General features: G+C 36.3%; 1 protein-coding gene across 2 annotated transcripts in view; it reads left to right on the forward strand.

Moving 5' to 3' along the window:
* CAMKMT (calmodulin-lysine N-methyltransferase) overlaps window positions 1-26,098 on the forward strand; it is a 196,124-nt gene that overhangs the window by 148,130 nt on the left and 21,896 nt on the right. For both annotated transcript variants that reach the window (XM_031594729.2, XM_090135170.1), the window contains exons 4-7: window positions 3,868-3,928; window positions 7,042-7,096; window positions 8,159-8,222; window positions 13,357-13,423. In XM_031594729.2, the coding sequence (XP_031450589.1) occupies window positions 3,868-3,928; window positions 7,042-7,096; window positions 8,159-8,222; window positions 13,357-13,423 (247 nt within the window). The remainder of the gene's footprint in view (window positions 1-3,867; window positions 3,929-7,041; window positions 7,097-8,158; window positions 8,223-13,356; window positions 13,424-26,098) is intronic.

A 26,098-nucleotide genomic window follows, 5' to 3' on the forward strand; every position in this document is an offset into this window, starting at 1 on the left:
TATTTAAGTAACTTAATCTGTCTCTGTCTCCCACTGTGGTTCCTAACCTGAAGAATTTGAACAATAGAAATTCACTATGTCATCAAATTCTTGCGAGGTAAAATCCATTCTTGTGGAGAGATGTTATAATGTGGTGATAAATGCTGTAGAAATGCATTTTGTATGTGTCTGTATATATAACATTTCGTCATCTGGCATAATACCATTTAGTGCTAATGTCTTTCTGGCATTACCACTGCAGTGTTGTCACAAAGCTGTCTGGAAGTATAGGCTTCATGGGCTTTATGGCACATTTACAAATGGGATGGTAAACACTTTGTGGAGTAGTGGATCCATCCTAACAGTGAAAGGTTACCTGCTGAGACATGAACTGCTGAAGGCATCATCACAATCCTTCTTGATAGTCATCCTAAATTCCAACACAAATTAGGTTTTTTTTTTAATTTGTTTCAATAAATATTCCAGTGCTTTCTGGCAATCCTCCTCTGTTTTCTCATCATAGTTTTCAGGGTGAGAAATATCTTCAAAAATGCCAGCAAATGGTGTGAAGCATTTATTTTTGCTAAATGAAACTCTTGGTTTGCTCTGTTTCCTTCTACAGTGAGATCTGTAGCCTTGCTGTCTAGGTCTTTCAGTATATTTATAGCCTTTTAGATTCATATGCCATTTGGGGGTCTTTTGATATTCTTTTGCCTATACAAGTGTAAATAATTGACCATTGTGTGTAAGTAATTGCACACGCAAATAGGTACCCATCCAATGTTGTGTATTTATAATCAAATTCACAATTCAAATTGGCAACAATTTTATTTTAGATATCAAATAATTATTGTATACTATTATTAATACATGTATTATACTAAAATTTCAAGGAAACTTAATTCATGTATGCATATCAGTATGTGTTTGCAGGAAACAAATTATGCTTTTAAAACTTTGCGGTAGCTTTTAACTCAGGAATTGCTGCATTTCTGTATTACAGCTGAGCATTTTCAACAGAAGTAGAACTATCTTATACTTCAAAATGTAGGTCATTGTATTGGTAAATGTAGGTCAGAGTGAAGGGGAAGAAGGCAGCATGCAAACTCCTCCACATTCATCTTTAAGCTTATCCTTGTTCTGAAGGCAAAGAGGCTTACCTACCTGTTCAAGCACGAGAAGCTTTTCCTTTTACTAAAATTAACACAGGTATTCTTGCTGTTGGCATCTTGGCTTAGCTGGATGCGCTGCGTGCTTCCACACTTGAGACCTGTGCTTGTGAAAGAGCTTCTGACTGCCTCTTCTTTAGCTGCCAGCTGAGGTGATCCCTTCTTTCCTATGGAGTGGGGAAGAGGCACGTATGTTACCAGCCTGAAGAAGAGCATTGTCTTTCCAAAGGTGCTTTTCCCTTCTCTCAGCACAGAGCTATCTGATATTCCTGCAGTTTCAGCCAGTATCAACATTGTAATGGTAGCAGGGGAAAGAAGAGTGACCCCTCATAAAAGATTCAGTGACACCATTTAAAGTGCCCTTTCAATAATAACCATAGAAAAGTGAGAAACGTTTGACTGAGTGCACTGAAAACTCTGATGTTGAAGTATTTTGCTGCATTTGACAAGTATTTTGATAAATTCACTCAGGCTAAAAGTTTACTATGAAAGAGTTCATTTTTTTTTATTTTATATTGTGTATGTGTGTAATGTCAGATACGTAGCATTATAAATGTTATTAAATTAGCCATGTCTTCACTAAATATTTTAAAAAACACCACTTTTATTACATGTGTATACACCAGTCATTGCAAGCTGAAACATTCTTTATGTTGTACACTAAAATATTTAAATAGTTATTATATTTATTGCAAAATCTGTCATTTTAGCATATTGCAATGCTCAAAAGCATTGAATTGCTCAAAAGAGAGATGGAAAACCCTGTACAATTCTTAGTGTATGTTTCACTGAAGAATGGGTAATCGTGTGTGAATATTTTATTTTAACCCTTAGCAGTCCAAACAAAATAGCACATTCTTTAATATCTAACCAGCATAACCAGTAAGAAGCAGGACACATAACGTTGCTTTAGTGTTTTTGTCATACATACAAATTGTCAGTCTGGTTTATATTGTTGGTTTTGTGTGTTGTGTTTTTTGTAACCTGTAAGATCTTCGTCATACAAAAGTCACACGCAAAGTTTTGGCCAAATTCTGCCTAAGCTTTAGTTTGACTTGCATGCAGACAACACGTTCATAAATTTTAATCATTTGTCACTGCGGGTAAGGGTCGGTCAGAATATTTATTGGGTGGACAGGAAGAATTATGTATTTGAGGGTTACCATCAAGCTGTAAGTGATTTAAAAGGAAGACAATTTTTCTCCCAAACTTCTGCTTCCATTAAATATGCTGTGATGTTTTAAAGTCTTTGGAGAAGAAACAATTACAAAAAATAGTCTAAAGAGAGGAAGCTACATGGAATTCAATTTCCCTGCCTGGAAACATCTAAAGGATGCTCGCAAATGTCTGTTTTTAAGTTTACTGAAACCACTGAAGTGTCTACAGTTTATAATACTAAGTCAGGCTTCTGTCATAGTAATTTGTAATGCTATGTGTGGTGGGGGGAGGCTAACCCTAGTTTTGACCTGTGGATAGACGTGAAGCATGTTTTCTCATTGCTAAGCAACGACAGATGGAAAACACATACAACTGTAATTTGGCTGCCTATGCCTTTGATTCATCCTCCCTTAAATCCGGGAACCTATCTTAAGTGCCTGAATGTGAGCCTCTTTTCCCTAGGCTCCTCCAGCAATACAGACAGATGCCTGCAGGAGAGCGTTGGGCCTGCAGGATTGCATTCCCCACTCCATGGGCTGCTGTACTTGAGTTAGATTATTCCTGTTAGGTGGGAAACTGGCCCAAAGTAATGGCGAGTTTCTTGAGTGACTGTTGATGAGAGGGTAAATTTGCCTGGATGCCTCTCAGTACGTAACAGGGTTGGAAGCGACCACTGCAAGTTCTGTGCTGGAAACTTATAAAGTCACAAACAGGATGAAGTAGGTGAAAAAATCAGGATTGATCCTGGCTGCTCCCCTATGGAAACTGGTGGGTCTCAAATGGAAAGTGCAAAACAAGAGAGAGAGGTTTATTTATACAGTGCAGTAAAACCGCGGTGCTTTCTGCCATGGGCCATTGCAGCCAAAGAAGATTTACATAAATCAAAAGGACAACCAGAAAAATCTTTTGAGGGCTATGAAACAGAACTTAGGAGTTGTGCTTCAACAGACTGCCAAGGAGGAGAGAAGAGATGATGAAGAATTGTGTGTTCTTATATTAGTCACATGATCGTCCTTAGCATGTTCCTTAGGGTCAGACTGAAGCTAACAATAGCTAAGAGCTCTCCCCAAGAAAAGAAGCAAAATGAAAAGGAACCGGGCAGAAATGATATGGCTAGAGAGGATAACTAACAAAGGAGGCTCCTATCCTCTGTTAGAGACAGGCTACAAGGCAAGATGGACCTGGAATCTGGACTGATAATAGCAGCTTGATGTTCATGTGAATGATTAAATGTCAGGATTCTTTTTTTTTTTAGAATTAAAGTGTATGTAACTTTTAAAGTCTTGACTGTAATACATATTTGTATGCCTGTAAATTTGTGTGTGGGAGTATATCTGTATAAAGTAAATTTCTCTTTCTCTTAGGATGGAGTCTATGAAATCTTCAGCTCGAGTGCTTAGAATCAGAAATGTGCCATTAAAAATTACACTTGTTTTATTCCATGGTACTGTGGCAAGTTTGAAAAATGAAACAATCGGTAAAGATCTGCAAATGTACATGTCAAATTACTTTAGACAAAGAAATATCTATTCTAAGAATGTGAATGTCTTTTGTTTTATAGGTCTCTGGCCATCTGAAGAAGTACTGGCTTACTACTGCCTAAAGCATAGGGAAATATTCAGGTACAGATTTGAACATAAAAAGATATTTTCCAATCTGTTACTTTTATTGTATCTGCATGGTAAAGATTGCTATGATTTAAGTCTTAAGATTAAATTTAAAATGTTCAAGGTGAAAGCATGTTGCTCTTAACAAAGAATTCTGAGCTGCCTTTGGGTACTAATATTGCACAGCAAGCTTTCTGCTATATGTCAAAGACTTTTGATTTCCACTCAAGGCGTTTTATTTCACTTTGATTTTTGGGAAACAAAAGTGAAGCTCCAATCGATCAGTACTGATTGTGAAGGTCAGGAAAAATAAAAGACATTCTTTAAACCAACATCTGTTGCAAAAGCAGACAAAAAATAACCTGATAAAGTACATAATAATTCCTGCATATAGTGATGGAAGAATTTGCACCCCTATTTAAGTTTTATGAAATATTTTTGAGACATCCTACAGTTCTGAATGTTCAATTTTGTTTATTTTTCCTATCTTGTGAACTTGTAGAAGACAAGCAGCCAGTAGAAATGCTGAAAGATAAAACTGTTCTGCATCCACCTCCTCCCACTTGAGTATACAGAGCTTTGCACTTGGAAATTCATATAGTTTCATTGTCTAGGAGCATGAAAGAAGTGTAACAACACTGCATTTGCAGGCCTAAGTTGTGTTCTAAGGAAGGCTATGAGGCTAATACCAAGCAAACCAGCTTGGTGTATGCAAAATCCTACTCTCTGGGTACACTTGGTGTTGGGAAATTAGAGAAGACCAAGCTGTCTAGTCTATGAGTCCTTGCCCTTTACAACAAACCTGAGCTAATTCCTTCAGTTTGCTGACTCCGCTCTGAAGTCAATGATCATAGAATTATAGAATCATTTCAGATAGAAGGGACCCTTTAAAGGCCATCTAGTCCAACTCCACTGCAATGAACAGGGACACTTATGGTTAAATGAGGTTGCTTAGAGTCCCTTACAATCTGACCTTGAGTGTCTCTAAGGTTGGGGCATCCACCACCTCTCTGGGCAGTCTCTCTCAGTGCTTCACCACGCTGATTGTAAAGAACTTTTTCATTATATCCAGTCTAAATCTTCCTTCTTTTGAAACCATTTTCCCCTGTCCTATCACAAGGGACAAGATTTGGCTCTAAATCTTGCCCTGGTTTATACAGCCTCATTTTTGCTCCAGCAGCCACCTGGATGAAACCCACCCTACCAGAGGAGGCAGCTAAGGAACATATTTGTTTCACTTCTGCTGCTGTTGTATTATTCTTGTAGAACTTTACCATCCCAGCACACGTAGCAGCTTGTACACTCTGTTTTCAGAGACTGTTGGCAGTAAAATTCACAGTGCTAGTCACTGAAGTGTGTTTTCCTGCTTTGGGTAACCAAACCTGCAGTGAGCATAGAGGAAATCATAGATTCAATTCCTGAGTTCTTGGGGGTTCTGCCCTATGAAGAACACAACCAGAGCAGAGTTTCTTATTTAAATTCTCATTTATAAATGTCTGTAAAAATTGCTAATATGGGAACTTTGCACTAGAGTGGTTTATGTGTGAATGTGTGTGTCTGTATTTCGTACATGCAAATTTGGTTCTGAATGCACCAAAAGTCCCACACTGGATGCTTTCCTTGTTTGTTTTGGTAAATGAAACAAGTGCCTTGTAAATACTGTAACATATAAGCTTAGGTATATGTACATATAGATCTAACATATGGCTTGGAAAATCAAAATTTATGTGAGGAAAATCCTATAATTATTCTATCTAAACCACAAACTGCAAATTTCCCACGATCTTTTTTTAATTCTCACTGGGTTTATGTCTGGCTTGTTCCTCCAATCTGTGTCCATCTTCCTTCTCATTTCCATTAAATAAGACAAACAATTTGCAAAGAAAATCTGCAGTCTCAGTGAAATAAATCTATGCTACCCAGACAGTGAATATTAGTATGTTGTCATACAGGGTAGTCCAGCGGCCTCAGTGTACAAAATATCAGTGCCTGTATTCTGGTATTGAGGTGGCATCTGAGATGCTCAGCTTAGAATGAGTGGGGAAATGGTATATAGAAATAGATTTTAAATCATGGGTGTTTTAGAGGAGAAGGAGCACCAGAAAGTCTGCCAAGCTGAAATTCCACTTTCTGCCAGTCAAAACTATTTCCGTGGGAACGCTTCTGGCAGCTGTAGCAGTTGCCGTAGATTTAGCTATGAAGCCGTTGTGCTCCCAAACCGAAGCCCTGCCTTGCCCTAACTGCTGCCTCACGCGGTTTCCGTGCTCGCTCAGCATCCCTTCCTTCCTCCCTCCCGCCTCCCTCCTCCCTCCCGGGGCAGGCGGGGGCTGTGGAGAACATTCCTTATGGCTCCCCCTGCAAGCCCCCATCCGGCACACTCTGTGCACCAAATTATTTTTCACTCTCACGTCTTAATAACTGCCTGCTATGGTCTGAGCTAAAAGCAACCTTTTAGACCGTGCATTCAACCCTATGCTTGGGCTCAGCTCGGACTCTTGACGCTAACTTCGTTTGGTTTTCTGTGGCTTAACTGTTTGCAGTTCCTTCCTTGTTCCTAACAGTATTGTTTGTAGGTCACTTGCGGTTTTAAGTGCTAATTGAAGGATCGGATTTCTTCATGGGTAATTGTTTTGTGGCATATGACGTGTTTTAAAACTTCTCTTTTTTAATATCGAAAGGCTTTTGAGCATAACTGTGCAGAGCAATATATAAATAATATTAATTTCTCCATTTACTTCTCTAACTGTTTTTGCAAGAATGAATGTGGATTAACATTGTTATCCTTTCCTAACAATTATCTTTCGCTACTCTAGCTAGTTTAGTTCTAAAAGACAGAGCCATTGACAAGGGAAAAAAGGGAACCTTCTCAGATTTTTCAGCTCAGCGGTGGTAATGTTGCACTGAACACTAATGAGGGAACCCCCACTGGTTTGCCTGCTTTGTGACTTTTCTATTTCATAATTATTTTTAAAACGCAAAGCGACATGAGGTAGCCCAGTCATGTCTCTACAACTTCCTGGTAGCTCCGTTCTTACTGCAGATGGCAATTTGTTCTTGTAACATATATGTCTCTCTGACCATTTTCATCTAATTTGTATGGGTTCTACCATTTCCTTTCTCTCTTTCAGGGACCTTGCTGTGTGTGAGCTAGGGGGTGGCATGACATGCTTGGCTGGGCTCATGGTAGGTCTTTTCTCAATTCCAATCCCATTCAGAGGAAGAAACAAAAGGAAAAATGTTCCAGTGCCTCCAACTGCTGGGTCAGAGAACTGTCAACAGCCTCAGCTGCGGTCAAGCTGCAGAGTCTTGAGAGACCTTCTAGATTGACTTGCTTTCGTATCATATTGATTTTATGGTTGCCTCGATGAGCAGAAACATTTTACCTCCGTGTAGTCAATATCTCTTGTTGTGACATTCCAGGCCACGTATGGTCTGTCTTTCATTGCCATAGCTGAAGCTTTTTTTTTTTTTTTTTTTTTTTCAGATTGTAGTCCCATTTGCTAAGATACAGAAATAGCCTGGCGAATCACAGTTGGAGCACCATGATATAGCTGCTAATGTTTTGCCTGCATTATTACACCAACAAACATGATCCAGAGCTCTCAGTAATTAGATTCTTTTGAATTAGATTGGCCATTCAGGAGAGTCGTTCACCATTCTCTGGGTTCTGAGTCATGTATTCAGGAGATATTATGTAGCAGTGCAGTGCATTAGACAAGTTTTTATGTCTCTACAAATAAAAGCATATTGTTACACTGATTGGCATTTGACAAACCTGTCGCTCTTATACAATGTGTCGAGGTTACAGCCCAATGTGCGAGCATGTCAAAGCTCACAAAAAAATTACCCTTACAAAGCCATCTGCCTGCAATGCAAAGTTATATGAAGGGCATCAGGCAGTCAGACAGAAGCAAGCTGAAAGGCAGAGTGACAGCCTTGTATGATGGCTCTACTAGATAAACAGAAGCCCGCAAATGAAAGCCTCTCAGAATACCATCATCCGCTGTCACAATGCAATTACGGAACAGAATGATAGCAAGATAGAGGCTCCCGCAAATGGAATGATAAAAGTATTGACTGATTTGATTGAATGATTAAAATAATGCAGACATAAAATGAAAAAAGATTGAAGATTGTTACAGAGAAATAGGTGAGGAAGCATGATACTGAAGGCTTGTCACTCCTGTCTTCACTTCCACACAGACAAGCATATTTGCTCATTGTTTGCTGTGCTCTTTTTTTCAGGTTGCTATTTCTGCAGATGTCAAAGAAGTTCTGTTAACTGATGGAAATGAAAAGGCCATCAAAAGTATCCTTATTCAGATAGAAAACTGGTTTGCTGTGCTCGTTCGTTTTTACTGGCTGAGTAACAATCGATATAAAGACAGACAGCAAGGGGTATATTAAGAAAAAGTCCCCACATAAGTAATTAAAAAAAATAGATGCAGAATATCTTGACCAAAGCTGCAGCTTCCCCCGTTATAAATCTGATATTTTCTTCATTAATTACAAATGTACGTGTTGGTATACAGCAAGTATAGCAGTAAATGTTTGTCTCATGGTTGAGTGCTAAAGGATTGTGTGTGTGTAAGCTGCAGTTACAGAAGGTACAGCTGTGAATCAAATCATTAGCTCTCCTTCGCGTATTCATTTTGCAGGAGAAACTAGGTTTATGGATGATGTTTCATGTTTTTGTTTTTAATTATATTCTTTTTTTAAAAAATTTTCATATATTAGCCTCTTAAAAATGCATAGTATTTTTATATAGCCATAGTGTATTTTGAAATGCATACTTACATTACTGGTATAAGTTATAACTGCCTACCAATTGCCCATTTAGTGTGTCTAAACAATTACTAATTTGTCACAGTGTCCCTTGATGTAAGATGACAAAACTCCTCTGTCCCACGTAGAAAGTATTTTATTATATGTCTTATAATATTATATTAGAATAAATTGCTATTATGCCCTTCTAATTTGAGCACATAGTTCAGAAAATTGAACTGTACTTTGGATAAGCGAGAGAATGAGTGAGCATAATTTGTGGCCACATTAAATATCGGCACAGAACAAGAACAGATATATATAGTGAATACTAATAGCCCTTAGGAATTGAGAGGAAAAAAATGGAAGATATCTATTTGCTTTTTTCCTTGGTAATCTTTCCATTTGCATGTTAAGGCAGACTAGTTTTTCAGGTTTTAGCCCCTGCATCATAAGAATTGTTTAGATTTGGGTTTTGTATGTATTTGAAAGCCAACATGATGAATCTTTAATGAAAAAAATCAGTTAAAGAACGTTGTGGATTAGGAAAACAGCAATTGCTTATGACTGGTAAATCAGATATAACAGTGCGGTGATGTTGGCTACTACAGCCAAAAACACTCAAAGGTAACTTAGACAAGTATAATTGCTTACACTTTCACAATTCCATGGAAATCAAGAGCCAATTATATCTTTTAATAGTTGAAGGAAACCTGATAACAGTCTCCTTTTTCTTGAAAATTCAAGTTCTCTGTTGCATTCCAAGGATTCTTATTTTGCTAAAATATAGCTGACAATAGCCATGAGCTGAGGAGGAAGTACTTACGATTCTTTGCATTTTATACAGCATCTCCTCTCCCAATCCTTCTGTCATTATGAAAATAAAAAATGTGGGAGAAGAAAAGTGTTTCAAAACTAGTCTAAGAAAACGAACAGACGTCATCTGAAAGCAGTTATTTAAGAAAAGGTCATTTTACACACAAAAAGCTTCAGGTGAGCTCGGTAATCATCAAGTCAGCAAATAGCTTGTGTAGCAGATTCCACAAACATACCTGAACTTTTTGGAAATTTAGAAGTCACCTTAGCAAGGAAAATGGAGGCACGCTAGAAATATTCAGTAAGTCTTTGGAATTAAAGAAGTTAAAGCACTTTATTTTCTGAAGAAGATGCACTAATATAATCCAATTAGCACAGCTTTTTTTTTTTTTTTTTTCAATAAGTTGTAGAAATATCTTTTATTTCTGGAAGTCTTGCAAGAAGTTTTCATCTGCATTCACTGAGTGAATCTCATCACACTGAGATGTGTGATTGGTGGAAGGCTCTAACAGGAATTTATTTTTCTTTTTTTAACATTTGGTGCTCTGAAGGCTCAGCATTCAAAATGCTTTTATTGTGTTGGATTTTACAATGGGCTTAATATTAGCAGGGTGCCAAAGTGCAGCAGACTAAGAACTTTACAGTGTAGGTAGAAAGCATTCTTAAAAGCATACATAATAAAACTTATGTTGCATTTTATGTGTTTTATGGACTTCAATAGTAATTTTATGATCTGTTTTATGGTAATTTTCTTTTGCCTTCTTCTGTATAGTGATTAGCTAGAAAAAGGAGTTCAGGCTAAATTTAGATCTGTTTCAGCCACATCAGACTTAGTGAAATCTGTACGAATTTTTAGTGTAATAGGAAATAGTGTCTGGCTTCAAGTGTCACATCCTACAGATGATATATTTCTGCTAATTTTTACTACGGCTGGTGTCATTTTTTAATTGTTTAGTGCACCAAATTAAGTTAATGTGGGATAAAATACTGTTTTCTTGTCTAGATTCTGCTCTTCAGGAGCAGTTAATGCCTAGTATTATGTTTTTTATGTAGGTATTATACATTAAAATAATCTCGTTTAAAAATTACTGTTTACATCTTCCCTTTAAATTTCCTAGGAAGCTTAAATTACATGCCAGTCATACTATAATATCCAAAAATTACTTTCCAAAAAGTAAAAGTGGTTGTCAACAAAAAAGAAAAAAATCACTGTCAGAAGCCAGGAAATCACCAAGCAAGCCTGCTAATTATTCTTAATGGGCAAGATGAGCACATTAAGAAACAAATGAATACATCAGTGAAATGTAATTGAAAATCGACCTGGCAATAGTGCATTGCTTCTGAGAATCTGCCTTTGTATTATCATCATCATCATAATTATTGTTGTTTTTGTTGTTGTTATCGCTATTCAGTGAGCGTAACTAACAGCCTTGCTTTGTGAAGTCTCAAGCTTTTGAGGATTTGATTTTTCTTCTAGTTTTTGACATTTCTCACATTATTCTCCATTTCATACTGGCATATGAGGTATTCACGTGCATGTTGTGAATACATATCTGCATTAGGATACGTTATTGAAATATTACAAGCTAATGCAATTGATGAATGTGTTAATTTCAAATCATTGTTGTGATTTTAACTGCTACGCTGTAAAATACGTTGCTATATTTTATATTAATCGGGGGTCTTATGCGTGAGGTTTATGGCATTTTTTAATGGATATTATAATTTTAGTTACTTAGCCATTGAAAAGATTTCATTCTAACTCATTCCTTTTCCCTATCATTGGCAGATTTTAATTGTTTAGCAGATCATTCTCACTGCCAAATCAATGAAGTAAAGATGGATGGTCTTGTTTTTTCAGCTTTGTTCAAAACTTTATTGTTGATTTTATCTAAGTTCTTTCATGACATTTTAAATGAAGACAGTTTTTAAAAAGAAAAATATAGATATTTACATCAAATATTGAAGATTTACATAGGCAAAGTATCAAATTCATTCCTCTTTGAAATTTTGGGTGATTTTAATCCCGTTTCAATTTAGGTCATTTCTATGACAGATTTATGCAGAACACTGAAAGCATCTCTTTGCACTTTATCATGGCCATATCTGAAGATACCATTCATTTTTATAAAAAATTGTCTCGTGTCAGAGGGGCTGTGTATCTTCTGCCTTAGCTCTGTTTCACACCATGCAATAGTGACTTGAACTGCTGTCTAAAAGCATCAATAATACAAAACATTGTTGCAGTGCACTATAATGGCCATTAAAATATAGTGTATGGATCTTTCAACAGTCCTGGGAAATTTAGGTTAAAGAGGTCATGTTCAGCCTGAGTGCCTGAAGACATGGGTTTATAAATTATTTTTAAAAAAGCTAGTGTTAACATGGTTACAACAATTATTAATAGTTCTGCCCATTTTTATAATTTAAGTGAAGTATAGCTAATTTATTGGTAACGTTATTTCTACCTCCACTGAAAAAACAGCATGCGTTGCTCATGGAATTATCTGTGCCTTCCTATTGCTTCACAAGCATTGACCATGCATTACTACTTCCCAATGCATAATATGGAAAAGATTTAAAAAGCATGTGCGAAGTCCAGAGATTTGTTTAAATCACTCCTCTGTCATTTCATCTCTAATTTTTGGCTTCACAAACTACCAGTTGTCTTTTCTTCCACATTGTTTGGATAGGGACTTTCATCTTAAACGGTCAACAAATTTAGGAAGGCCCATTATAAGATTTCAGCATAACAAAGAAAAAGTTACATTAGTCATTTTTAAAATTAGTGTCTGACATTAATGTTTAGTTGTCTTAAAAGAGCACTTGCATCCAACGTATTTTGCACACCTCGAAATATCCTCCTCGTTTGCATTGTGTTTCCTGTATTTTAACTAAGAATGAACTATCATTGAGGTCTTTATCAAAACTGTCCTTTTCAGGTAATTTTTGATAGTTGAGAGTGAACCGTTCAAATACATGTGGATTCACACTCGATGCCAGTTAATGTTCTCACAGTTCCTTGGTTACTTGCTATGCCTTTTACTTCCCAGTGGCTTCTCGCTAACTACAAATGATTGATTATGAAGGTTATTTTCCTAGGCATAGGTGACTGAACACTGCTCCCTTTGATTGAAAGCTCTTGCATTGGCCTGCCTGTGTGGCTATCCGAATTTGTTACCTATCTTCCAGGCTGAAAGAGGCAAAGACATGAAGCTGAGGGACTCTTGCAGTGTTTATGGAGAACAAAAGGCATTTGTTGCCTTATGCTCTCCTCTGTACCAGTTCCACAGCTTTCTCAAGAAAGCAAATGAACTAGAAACTCCCTTGCTTACAGGTGAAGGTGCTCCTGATGCATGCTGGATTTCATACAGAGCCAGGAATAAAGGTGCGTACCTTGTGGCAGTACTGGATCTCAAAACCAAAAGCTTCCAAAGCCTCCCTACTGTGATCTAATGATACAGTTGAAAGCAGCACCAGCTAAACAGCAAAGTGAGCATGCTAAGAAATTTCTGTAATTCTTATCGTTGTAAATAATAATTCCTTTTAAATATAAGTAAGATAGGGAAATCTTTTTCTGCATCTTCTACAGCTACAGCGCTAGCAGTTCTGGAAATTGAAGTGTTAATGAAGGAACATTCAGTAGAGGTGGGCAACAAGAACAAGAGGCTGGGTAAATTTATGGCAGCCAAACGAGAGTAGCATTATGAAATTTATGCTTCTGCACAGACTGGCTATTAATGCACTTTGAAGACCATATAGATTAAAGACATTCCGAATATATTACTGATGTAAAAAAGTATTTCTGATTATTTTTATTATTTCTCTAGTTTTATTTATAATTCTTAACAAATACACTACAGATGTAAGTGACATTGTCACAAGAAATGTAATTGCAGGAGTATTTAAGACTCAGAAAGTGTCAAGCTGGTAAGATACTACTATAGTGTTTTATGGATTGTCGCATGTAATTGTATATTTAGTGTAAATGTGAAATGTGTAGATTTGTGATGTGTTACTTACACTGACAGAGGTGTGTACAGCAAGAATACGTATGTATCATGGTTTAAGACATGCAAGACAGAAATTTGGAAGTATTAAAAATCAACTCAGTTGTTTCCAAGGGTGTGCTCTGGTGTGTGAGAAGTGTAGAGGTCCAGAGAGTTTGGTTTCCTTCATCTCCAAAACCCTTCCTGATCCACCCTGTAATTGATCCTGTTGAAGTTAGCAATTTAACTATCTATTTCCCTGTTCTCCAGGTGCAGTAGGGCCTGGAAACAGAAGAGAATGTGAAGAGTGTTCATTTTTTCTAATATTTAAAAAGCAAATTTTAAAGTTCTTCATATTTAAGGTAAAGAGTTGTGAAAAAGCACGTGCTCAGAGATGGCTACCTAAGATAAAATAGTGCATGTGTCTGCCTAAAAATTCACTTTTTTTTTTTTTTTTTCTTTAAAGGACTCTTATTCCAGAAGAAAGGTTCTCAGTCTTATCAAAGTGGCTGAAGTAAAGCTGAAAAGGGGCTAAAAAAACCCAAGTTGTTAGAGCAGAATAAGCTTATTAATGTAGAGGGCTAAGCACATACAATTTCAATGGCTATCATTCACATAATTTATTCTATGCTTATGTAGCCATTCTATGTAGAAGAAATTCTTTTAAGTGAGTTCTTAGGAAAATTCTGCCTTTGTTGGGGTATATGTGAATAGAACTTAGAGAGATATCTAATACTTGCTTCCCAAATAGACAAAGGCCACAAGAGTCCAGGAATAGTCTTTGAGGCTCCATGTGCTGAACACTTGTGAGCAACTTCAGACCTGTGCAGTACATCTGTGCAGAAGCTTAGATTTTGTAGGTTTCCAATTACCATCTACTTTGTATAAGATTTCAGATTTCATCCCTTGTCAAGACTTCAAACCTGGTCTTTTAGATATCAATCAAAAGCACATTTTCTACCCTGTCCTCATTTACATTTATCTAATGCTTAAGGTCATTTGTGATCATTTGAGTGTATTTCAGCATATGGAATCAGTGAATAATAGATTTTGGCTTCATGCTGTGAAGAAAGATTGTGTTTTTACAAGACATGATGTTGTTTACTGGGTGTTAATAATCACTAATTAATAAACATATCCAGACTTTATAAAATATTGCACTATAAGGAGTAAAAATGTCAAGTGTTTAACTTACTGAGTGCAATGGATTTGGGATTGTTGTTTGCATAAAAATAATTAAATTAAAAAATCAAGTGAAGTACTATATAGAAATATAAGGTTCTCATAATAAAACTGAGTTTGATTTTTACTTCTGAAGACTTTTCTAGGTTCGTTGTAGAATTGTAAATTCTCATAGGTGTTCTAATAAGCAGTGGCCATCATTCAACCTTTATTATGCACGTTAATAGTTGCTTTCTCATGTGAAAATTAAGGTTTTTATGTTATTTGTTAAGTGCTAATGGGTGGATCAGTCCTTCAGATTCAGTGATGATGATGACAGTAGCAAAGTTATTTGATCACACCTCAAGGCCTTGAAAAAGCTTAAAATGCTGATGTAGTAGCTGAAATATTACTATAACTCTAACTCTTCCTACTACCCCAAACCTGGAGTTTGTGTACTAAAAAACCACAATACAATATAATGTTTTATAGAGAAAAATGCAACACTGACAAGCAGAGTGATATTAAGTGACTTCTTTTACATTGTTTAGGGCTAGCAAGCTCTAAATGGTTCATTTAAGTGACATACTTCAACATCAATTTAATTTGGAGTAGGTACTATGTGTTCCTCACTCTTAAGTGCCATTTAAACAGTGTCCAATGAAAATTCTAGTGTTATAACATATAAAAAAATATTAGGCCCTTCTCACTGCATCTCCTTCTCACTTTGGGATCTTACACTCTTTTTCTTGAACAAGGAGTACAACTTATCGGTAGGAGATACAGTTATGATATTTCAGGCATTCAAATCTAGACCTGGAAAAGTTGCCAAAAAGCCTATAACACAAAAAGGAGCAATCCATTATCAGTCAAGTGAAGTTAGCTTAGGACAACCTGCCATACATTTATTTATTTAGATTTATACAAAATGCAATAAATTAGCACTTATCTAACTCTCTGCCAACTCTTGATTGTTGTTTAAAAGTACAGCAATGTAAGCCAAACTGGCAGTTTGACATGTTATGTGTTGTAATAATAGATGTTTAGTAAACAGTATACTTCAGCAATGGTTATGGAATTTTATGCTTATTTTTAGCTTCTAGTAGTATAGTCAGAATTCTTTGCTAATGCTTACTGGGAATAGGTACATAAATAAATGCCACCAAATTACTACAGATGACTTGCCATAAGGAAGTGAATTATTAATATTGTGTGTAGGTTTGATGATTTTCATTTTTCTCACAACTGAGAAATTATCCTTGAACCACTTCAAGTTTATGCCATAACTTAGCCTATGAGTTATCCTGATAGCAATTTTTGTAGCATCAGTTATTACTAGTGCAACATGCATAGCACGTTTGCTTTGAACATATCTACCACTATCAAATTAGGAATAACATTTGTTGAATCTCTGCTCTTTTTTCTTCCTTCTTCATGTGAAAATCTCAGTGAAATAGGGATTTATGCTGTTGAATTTTGAAGAATTGTTGTTATTACATATGACACAATGGAAAAGCTTTATCAGAGAGAAAGCTTTGCAATATATTCTAAAGGTTAACAGCCTTTTTTATTCTCATCTATGAGGGAGATTGTTCTTCCACCAGACTCACTTGTCTGAGAAGACTGACTGTTAAGAACAAAATTTGTATACTTATTGCTGATATGGAGCTCTTAGGAGTTTGTATATTTATTGCCTAAACTCAAAGGAGTTTTAGGCATAGACGAGTCTAGTCTTAGTTGTAAGAGCTGGTCTGGAGATATTACATTTCACATTGCTATAAGCAAGTACATGCAACAGTGAGAGGAATGCTTGTTGCATGATGCACTATTTGATTTATTTAGTAGTAATGTATCATGCACTCTTTGCTTTAGAACTCACACACACACACACAAAATATATATATATAAGTAACCAAAAGTGAGCTTTCTACCAACTATACAATTCCAGTACTTTTCCAGGCAGCAGGAGTTCCAGATATGGTCTGGGAGTGTCTCATTGTCCCAGCTCACTGTACTTGTAACAAAGACAAAAACAGAATGCTGATTTATTCTGAGATCATAAAGTGACCCCTGGAGCTGCACCACCGCAGCTCTCAACAGCAGAGCACTACTACATAGCTATGATTCCATTCTTCTATCAATTACTTCTTTTTCTGTAACTGCCAGCATGTGAATATTTTAATCTTACTGCAACGTTCTTCCAGTAAACCAGCTTTTTAACTGTCCTAATTTCAGTGAATCATGCAACATGTTCTATCAACATATCAACTTTAATAAAAATTCCTAGTTTTTAGCCATCTAATCAATGTGTTGCTAAATTCAAACTTTTTGAAGCATGTTTATTGAATTACTTGTGCTTGTCAGCTTCATAACCCTAAAGGAAATTTCTTTGAACTGCTTCCTCAGTCTCCCTGTGTGGTGTTCTTGCATATACATCTAGGAGAATAGTTTCCTGCTCGTTTGTTAGGAAGAAAAGACTTCTGATTGCTGCTGTCTTCATTTGATAATTTTATGTATGTGTGGGAAGAAACAACGTCCGTTTGTTGGTGCCCATTGTGTATTTGTAGCGATCAGAGAAAATTCAACTCAAGTGGAGGTCATTCCATACCTCTGATCATACTTGTCCTTTTCTGTTTCTTTCCTGGTTTCAGACTACTGCCTTTCAGATTAGAGTGAACAGTACTGTATTCAAAATGTGTGCAAATTATATGTAGTGGTATAAGTATTCTTTCCGTTCCTCTTCTAAAAATGCCTAACAGTGATTGGCTTTTTGACTGTAGTTGGGCAGTCTTGTAATGTTTTCATGTCATAAAATAAGGAGTTTTCTGGTAATTATAATTTTTCTCCATTTCCTTTATGAGGCCAGGATTATTTTTGCTGTTTTCCACTTTGCATTTTTCCATACAGAATTTCATCTGCCATTTTATTGTCCCAAACCTCAGTTTCATCCTTCTGCAATTCTTTACAGCCTGCTCTTTTCCTTACTATCTTGAATAACCTCATAGTGTCAGCAAACTTTGCTACTTCAGTGCTCCTCAGTTGAAAACATGTTAAATGGAACAGGTCCCAGGAAACCCCGTGGATTATCTGTCTCCATTGTGAGAACTGACCATTTACTACTATTCTGTTTCCTGTCTTTTGTTTTATTCTTTAGCCCTGCCAGGACTCTTATCCCATGGCTGTCTACTTTCCTTAAATGTTGTTGGTGAGGGTTTTCTCCAATAGTCTTTTGGAATCAGAAGCAGCCTGTCCTACCCAGTATCACCCTTATCTCAATACTTGTTGACCCCTTTTAAGAACTCCTGAAGTTTTGTAAAGCAGGACTTCTTTTTAAAGAAAACATCTTCCATCATAAAGGGGTTCTGTGATGAAAGTGTCTTCAGTTTCTTCTGCAGTTAGTGCACAAAGAATTCATTTCACCTCTCTGAAATGGTGCTATCCTCTGTGAGTTCTCATTCTATATTCTAATCATTAGCTGGCAGGAAGATTTAGAGCAAAAGAAGACTACTGTTAGTATTGTTAATCTGTCTGACTTAATTTTTAAAGTCTGTGGTCCTTTCTTCATTTGGCTGCAATTTCAGCTTTGGAGGGATGATATCATGCTTCTAATAGTTTTCTTTACTGCTTGACAGTATTACCTGACTTTCAACGACTTCCAACCTTGGTGTTTTTTTGGTGTTTTTTTTTTTTTTTGTTTGTTTGTTTTGTGCATCTCAGCCATTTGTGTAGGTTTAATAAAATTACAGTTTATTGTAGTTTTGTCTATCATCTTTATGTGACCAGGTAAGAATATGTGAACAGAAAGAAGAGAAAATTAGCAAGATTTGTTGAGACAATTCTATGTTAAAAGAGAAAAGATATGTACTACCTAAAAGTATAGCATGGCATTATTTGAAATAATTCTCAGTTAAATTCTCAGTACATTTTATTATGCTCCCTACTTAGCTTCAAGAGCACCATTTTGGTAAAGATGTTCTTGTACTTTCTTGGACAGGACAGGAAGGTAGGATGGAGACCACTGGTATAGGAAAATTTGTATCTTTCTTCCTAGAGCTTAAAAGGAAAACGTCCGTGAGATGTTAGAATCTAAGGGTTATTTTTGTTTGTTTCCTTTTTTTATTCCTATGCCCTTTTGTATTACCATACTTTTTAGTAAATCTTTATGTTGTGTTCCCTGGTTCATGGTGTTACCCTTGTACCTATGTCTGTCCTTCATTATCTACCTTGGCTCTGCCTCAATAGACAATCAAGTACTTCTTACACACTTTCAGTAGGCTATCTCCTTCACAGGTGCTCTCTGGTAATCTTTGTCACAGACATAGGAGATTTGGGATAAACTTTAAATTTTTGACAAAATGATGCTTATAGTGTCATCTTTGCTTATTTCGTTAATGTTATGTTAATATTCACTTATTCAAACACTAAACTGTTATTGAAAATGAAAGTGATTTGGGAAAGAGGCATAAGACTGAATCGGGATTCAGAAATGAGAGATTTAAAGGGCTCTGCTTACTCAACTTGTCAAAGAAAAGATTTGATTGTTAAGAAATGAATTGATTTTGATCTGAAAGTCTCATGTGGGGAAAAAAACCTTTAATAGAAGATCACCGTATAATCTAGCTTACAAGTACCAAACAAGATGTAGAAATTGAAGCTAGATAAATTCAGTCAAGAAAAAAATGAGATTTGATAGAGAATGATAATACATTAAGACATCTTGTTATGGGAAGTGGTAATTTCTTAAACAGTGAATGTAGTTCTTAAACATGTATTAATTTCCCAAGATATATGGGCTTCATGAAGCAACTTGAAATCTTAGATGATTGTAATGGTCCCTTTTGCCCTCAGAATCTGAGCATGTGTGAATTGCGTAGCCTCTGCTCTTTCAAACTTTTGTCCCCATTCAGTCCTTCTGGTTCTTCCTAATTCACTTTTTTTTTTTCTTGTTCCCTTGATTCTCCTCCCCAAATTCATGGATAGACTATTTCCCATGGGGCAAGAAACTGTCTTCTTTCATATTTTTACTCAAAAACCCAGTTTTTACAAAGCTTACACTCACTGATCTTAGCAGTACTGTGTGTGCTTAAGCTGTCTTGTATTTTGAAATGATGCATTTAATTAATAATAAAATACTCTATCACATCAGTCTGAATTAGAATGTAAGAATCATCCATTTTGTGTGTAATGAACTATGTGAAACTTGCTATAAACTGTAGTCAATTCCCTAAATAAAGAATGATTTAGAATTTATTGACACAGAGGAGAGAAAGGAAAAGGCAATTTCACAAACACCAGTGTTGAGAATTTTTTATTAATAACATTTTTATACAAGATATTCTCCCTTCTTTAAAAAAATAATTGTTCTGAATGATGGGTTGTGATGTGTCTGCAAAGTGGAAACCTTTATTCTGAAACAGCTGTATTTACACACAGTGTATTTATTATGCCCCAAAAATTTAGAAACAGCAAAACTGTGAGTGTTAAGACTGTTATTTTTGAAGACGTATAACTGTAATATTCCCATTTAGATATTAGCAAAATACGTGGTCCACTCCAAAAGTAATGCCTCCTATTTATTTCCATGGAAACTACAATAGATGCAAAGAGCACAATAACATTATTAGACAGAGCAAATTCTCAGCTACAAAACACTATTTTTCACAGACATCACCATTAGCTGTGCATTTTCACCAGCAGTGAAGAGCCTGCATGCCATGCTTATAAAAATCTGCTTATAAAAATCTGTGGAAGTGACCCACTGCCGCTGTGACTTCTGCTGAAATGCAACACCCACCACCCCCCTGTGCTCGCATCCACTGTTTTGTTTCCATAAACATTCAGTAAGCATCGCTGATTGTCAGTGGGTGGCATTCAGTGACACACCTTTCCTTCATCCACACTTCCATGTCAGAAGCCATTGTGTCAGACTGCCCATCTGCTGCCATCTGTCACACTGCAACAACATGGAGTGGGATATTGCTGGGAAGATTCATCCTCTACTACCATACTCAGCCATCGTGGGTCAACGTAATAAATAAGGAGGCATTACTTTCAGAGCAGCCTTTGTATGTTGCTTAGGTACTCTTAGAACGAGGAATAAAGGGAGTAAGTAACTTTATTGTCCATTTATGACAGGCAACTTCTAGGCAGGAAAGCCAAGATTGTGGGGTTTGTTGGTATTTTGGTTTTGTGGGGGTTTTTTGTTGTTTGGTTGTTTTGTTGTGGATTTTTTTTTTTAATTAGGTTTCGTTTGTGTTTTTTTTTTTTTCTTTCATTTTTGTTACTGCTTTAATGTGATGAGGCTTCACTATGAATTGTACCAAGAATTGCATGAACACTTATCAAAAAGGCAATTTCAGTTAGAAAGTCTATGGCCTAAGACCAGAGATAAATATTGTAAGGAAGGATAACGAGGATACCTGTAGTCAGCATGATAGACAAGGGTTGAGGCACAAGAGTAGCCTAACCTCTTTCTAGTTTTTGTAGGCACTATTTTAAAGGAGAATTTCAAGGATAATGGAGTAAGTTTGTGACTGCTTGTGGATAACAGAGTGGAAGAAAATTGTAAAGGTGCTTTCTTGAAAAGCTAAGTGGAAAATGTAGGCTGACATTAGGGCTGATTAAAGAAGGAACTTGTTCTTTCAATACTGAATGAGAGATAGCAAATAGGGAAGTGAACTTCTGTGAAGCATTTGAAAGACAAGACTTGCAACTTACCTGGAAAAATACAAAGAGAAAGGTGACAAGATCATGGTTATAGGCAAGAAAAACAATCTTTGCAGCAGCTTACTGAATAAATATTAATAGGGAAAGACTGCATTTTCCAGGAGAGAACAATATTGTAATGCTAAGATGTTCGTGATGATGACATGGTCAAGAGTTAAAGTGGAATGGGTAGACAGGAAACTTCTAAGAGATGCTATGCATAGAAAATTGGCAAAATCTGAACAGAGTTGAGGTTTACAAATATAGAGGAGGGTCAAAACAAAATCCAGATTATAGACTGTAATTGTTATGTCCCTAGGGATCAAGTAACAGAGGTAACAGTGAAGCCTTGCAATGAGCTTCTCACTCATTGAGGCTTTGAAAAAAGCTGAGTTGAGTCTAGATGCCCTGTAATATAGAATTGAGTACTGGGATTTGCATTTATGGTGAAACAACCCAGAAGAAAAATTCAGAGGAAGACGATGTTGAGATGAGGCACTGCAAAATTATCAGAAATATGGGAAATTTCCATCAACAATTCTACATATTGCACTCAAACTGTGTAGAAGTGTGAGAGGAAAGGAAGAATGATTGATGCTTGTTACCCGATGTTTGAAGTTTAACCTATGTCTCCTGATACCAGTTATGCATTGTGGGGGGTGAAATAATGTATGAGTATACAGAGCAAAGTGAGTAAACTTAGAAAGGCAGAAGATAGAAGAAGATGGAGAAATAAGAAAAGCCTAATGAAAAAAATAAGGATGGGGAAATTATAGCAGGCAAACTTGAAAGACTCCAGAGGAGTTGTAATGATAGGTATATACATCACCTCTGTCAGTAGTTAATATCCATCTTTTTGATCTTTGTACAAAACTGAGTAATCTCAAACAAAGATCAAGACGTGGAGAAACATCCTGGTGATGCCTTTTGTTAATGTGTTAATGAACATGCTTGGTTAATGTCATAGAAAAAAGTCATATAAATCCCCAGACACAATCTTTTACCTGAAGCAGTATACATACCAATGATAATACTTTTCAAAACTGAAACCTAAATTAAAATATGAAAAGAAGAGGTGGGTAGAGAGTGGTACTAGGTAGATGTTCATCTGCTAACTGGGGCATTTTAAAGAATTGTTAATACAGTTGGAAGCAAGGCAGGCTCTTGTGTCTTTTGTCCTTTCTTCTAATTGTGATTTTTTGTCTGTATTTGCACTATGTGTCTTTTGCTAACTTGAGAGCTACTCTAACCTATGTCATTCATCTCAAAAACATCCGAGAGAGTTTTGGAAATGTTTCAAGTTTCTATTATCTAAGACTTAACTTGGGTTGTTTTTTTTTTGTTGTTGATTTTTGGTTTTGTTTTTTTTTTTTAATGTAAGTTACCTGCCTAGACAACCACTGAATAACAGAATTTGAATAAAAATAGTAATGAGGATCTTTGTATGAGAAATGAAAACCCAGTAAAATCAGGTCTTTTGTTATAGATTGTTGTGATACTTCACTACTGTTAAGATAAAGAGTGTTGACATTTGTTACACTGTCTTCCATATATTAGGATTACTATACAGAGGAAGTGCCTTAATGCCTTTGTTACGTTTGCTGTTTTGCTGTGGTTTTGGTTTTTTTTTTTCCTTTCCTTCTTTTAAACACAGAAGGATGTCTCGGGGTTGGGTAAGTTGGTAGTACTTAAAGAAAGGATGCTCTTTTTTCAGTGTCTATTTTCTTATTTGATCTTGCCTGTTTGGCAATTTAAAAAAATAAGTGAGAGGAAAAAAGAAAGAAATGCAGAAATTAATAAACATGCTTTCATTCTTTTTTTCTTTCCTTTCTATTTTTTTTAAAATAAATTTAATGCTTTAGACTGGCGTGAGATTGATGATCTCAGAAACCAGAGCATCAGTACATATTTTCTCAGACTATTTTGGTAGCATGCTTTCTCTCTGCCCAGAAGCCACCTCTGTCTGTGAGAGGATCATTCATTCTCCATAGCTCATTCAGTTCTTGTTCTTTTTGCTAGGACTGCCATCAAGATTGCTAATTATAGTAATAGCTTTGTGACGTGGGTACTTTTCTGCTGAAAACTGGTCAAATTCATTTGGTAGAGCAGACATTATTGGGTGCCAAGCTTCAGACACCATCATCTTGGCTTAAATGGCAGGTGAGCAGTGTTCATCTACTAACAGTAGATACACTAACAATCATGTCTTTCCAGTTGTGTCTTTCCCTTGGGTCCTGTGTTATTTCTGATCTTACAGTCAAAAAAGGACCCCGAACATTTTCAGTTTTCAGTGGGTTTCAGATCCTTTTTTTTTTTTCCGAAACCAAATGCTTATTTTCAACTCCAAGAAACATAACCTGTATAAATTTAATAAGCCAGCACAAAATAAATGCCAGTAGTGGGCTTTACACAGCTTTAAATGTTTGTGGTTGTTTTTTTTTTTTAAGCCATCGACAGTATGATTTAGGCAGGAGTAGACCGTAAAGTACACTTTCCAAATTTACAAAATAATTTCAACTGTTAGTACTGTACCATCTTCCCTTAAAACAAAGGTTTACAAATATTATAGATTTAAAATTTCTTATTTTTCTGGAGAAAAAAAAAAAAAGAAAGAAAAAGTGGAAAACAAATATCCTGAACCTTCAGAAACTTTCTTTTGCTTTCCTAATTTGAACTCACGAATTTTCTTGCTCTTATTTGCTATTTCCATTCAAGATGACCACCCAAAGAATTCAAGCAGACTGAAATAAACAATGTTACAGAAATCTTCTCAGGCTTCCCAATTGTTTGGCACCACAATCCTCATATTAATATTTAATTCTGCTTCTTATTGATTACTAAATAATCAATAAGAAATAAAATCTGTTCTGAATTTCACTATTTCTGAAAATAGTCTGTTTTACACCTACTAATTCAGTATCACTGGACAGGGAACAAGAAGGGTGGATTACCAAGGTTTGTATTTTTTGTGCTAGACTCAGCATGATACTGATATAGTTTCATTTTATTTCTATTTTTTATAGGAAACTTCATGAAGACTGTTTTTTTCATATTTCTGTTGCTAACACTCTTCTGAGTTTCCTAGCACTATTTTTCTTTAAATAGAAATGCAGTCAGCTCTTATTTTATGTCGACTTTGGTATTCATTTCAGATCTTACAACTGAGTCGATGAATCACATCCTCAACAATCCCTAGAAGAAGTATACAAAGTACACGTGGATCACATGCATTTAGACATCTTCACATATCTCAGTGGTTTTGCATTATCAGCAGATTTTGCTGTTCTTCAAATTCAGGAATTGCATTTATATTATAGGAGGTCTTATTGGTAGTTGATGGTATTTATACATATCCTGACTCTGATTCACTACTTTCCCCAGAATTGAAATTATGTGATTTTGATTCAGAATCAGGCTGATTCTGACATCAGTGTTAATGATGTAATAATGTTGACTCTGAGCAGAATTATTTCTGATTCCCTAATACGAGGGGTCATGTCTGCTTTACAGGTGCAGATGCAGATGTATGATTGCAGCTCATGCAAATTTGTGGAAGCATTGAACAGATAACAGTGTAGATAGGGTAGCCCAGATTAAGCTACCTACAATTTCCAACGTTGCAGTCTATACTGAGCTTCACATACTGATAATATTTACACTTGTCTAAGGATAGCAAGAATATATAGCTTGTAGTCCCACCTTTCCCAGTGGTGTGCATACATCCTGAGTGAGATCAGAATGACTCCTATTGTGTTATTTATTTTATACAAATTATCTTTAGTTTATATGGTTATTTCCCCCCCGAGGATGAAGATTTTCCTTATACTTCTGAATGCTAATGGCAAAATTGAATTCAAAAATCTTACATTTAAATTTGTTACTGACCTTTGTGAAACAACAGTATTGGATCTAGTGACCAAGATCAGCCCTCATGCAACATCAGGGAAGTGGAGGAAAACTGGCTTATGGCTGAATGTGGGGCCCTTGGCTCAGTCCTTGTTGGAGCACACATGCCAACCATGTTGCTCATGCTCCTGGCAAGTCATCTACTCCAGATTTTGCCCTGCGTTATGCCTTATTTTGCCTACCTGCAGCATCTCCCTTGTGCCTAAAATGGGTGTACAGAGAAAACGCTGTGTTCTGGTGCTCAGTGCAAACCTGACAGTAACATGAGAGAGACTTTGTTTTCCAGGAGACTGCCTTCCTAATTGTGTGTGTGAAGTATAGTAAATATATGGGTTAAAGAAATCATAATTCAAATCCCTATAGTGGTACTGATCAGATCTCTGTTTCTGTAGCAATGAGAACCAAAGGTGGCCTTTTAAGGCTCACAGTTCATCTACCAATTTCCAGTTCTGCTTCAAGATTCTTAAAATATTAGAGTGCGTGCTTTAAGCCCACAAAACTTACCTTTACCTAATTTTCACCATTCTAACCTAAGTTTCCACGGAAACAGGGTTGAAAAAGCTGCTGGTAGCCAGCAGGCAGCCAGCAGCTGAGAGTGAGAACTCTCCTTTGTCACTTTCCACTACTGGATGCCTGCTGCGTGCCAGTGTGCAAAGCTACCTAGGCTTCTAAAATCTGGAATACTTTCAATTTGAGCGGGGGGGGGAGGGGGGAAATTAAATTAATCTACTCTGTTCTCTCTTTGGGTTGCCACAGTAAATTCCAGGAGGGAAAATGGGCTAATGAGTCCCGATCTGTTTGGGTACACTGGCACCCAGATATTCAATGCTGTCCCAACCAATTG

Source organism: Phasianus colchicus, chromosome 2 (genome assembly GCF_987193195.1).
Source record: "Phasianus colchicus chromosome 2, bPhaCol1.hap1.1, whole genome shotgun sequence".
Classification (NCBI taxonomy): Eukaryota; Metazoa; Chordata; class Aves; order Galliformes; family Phasianidae; genus Phasianus; species Phasianus colchicus.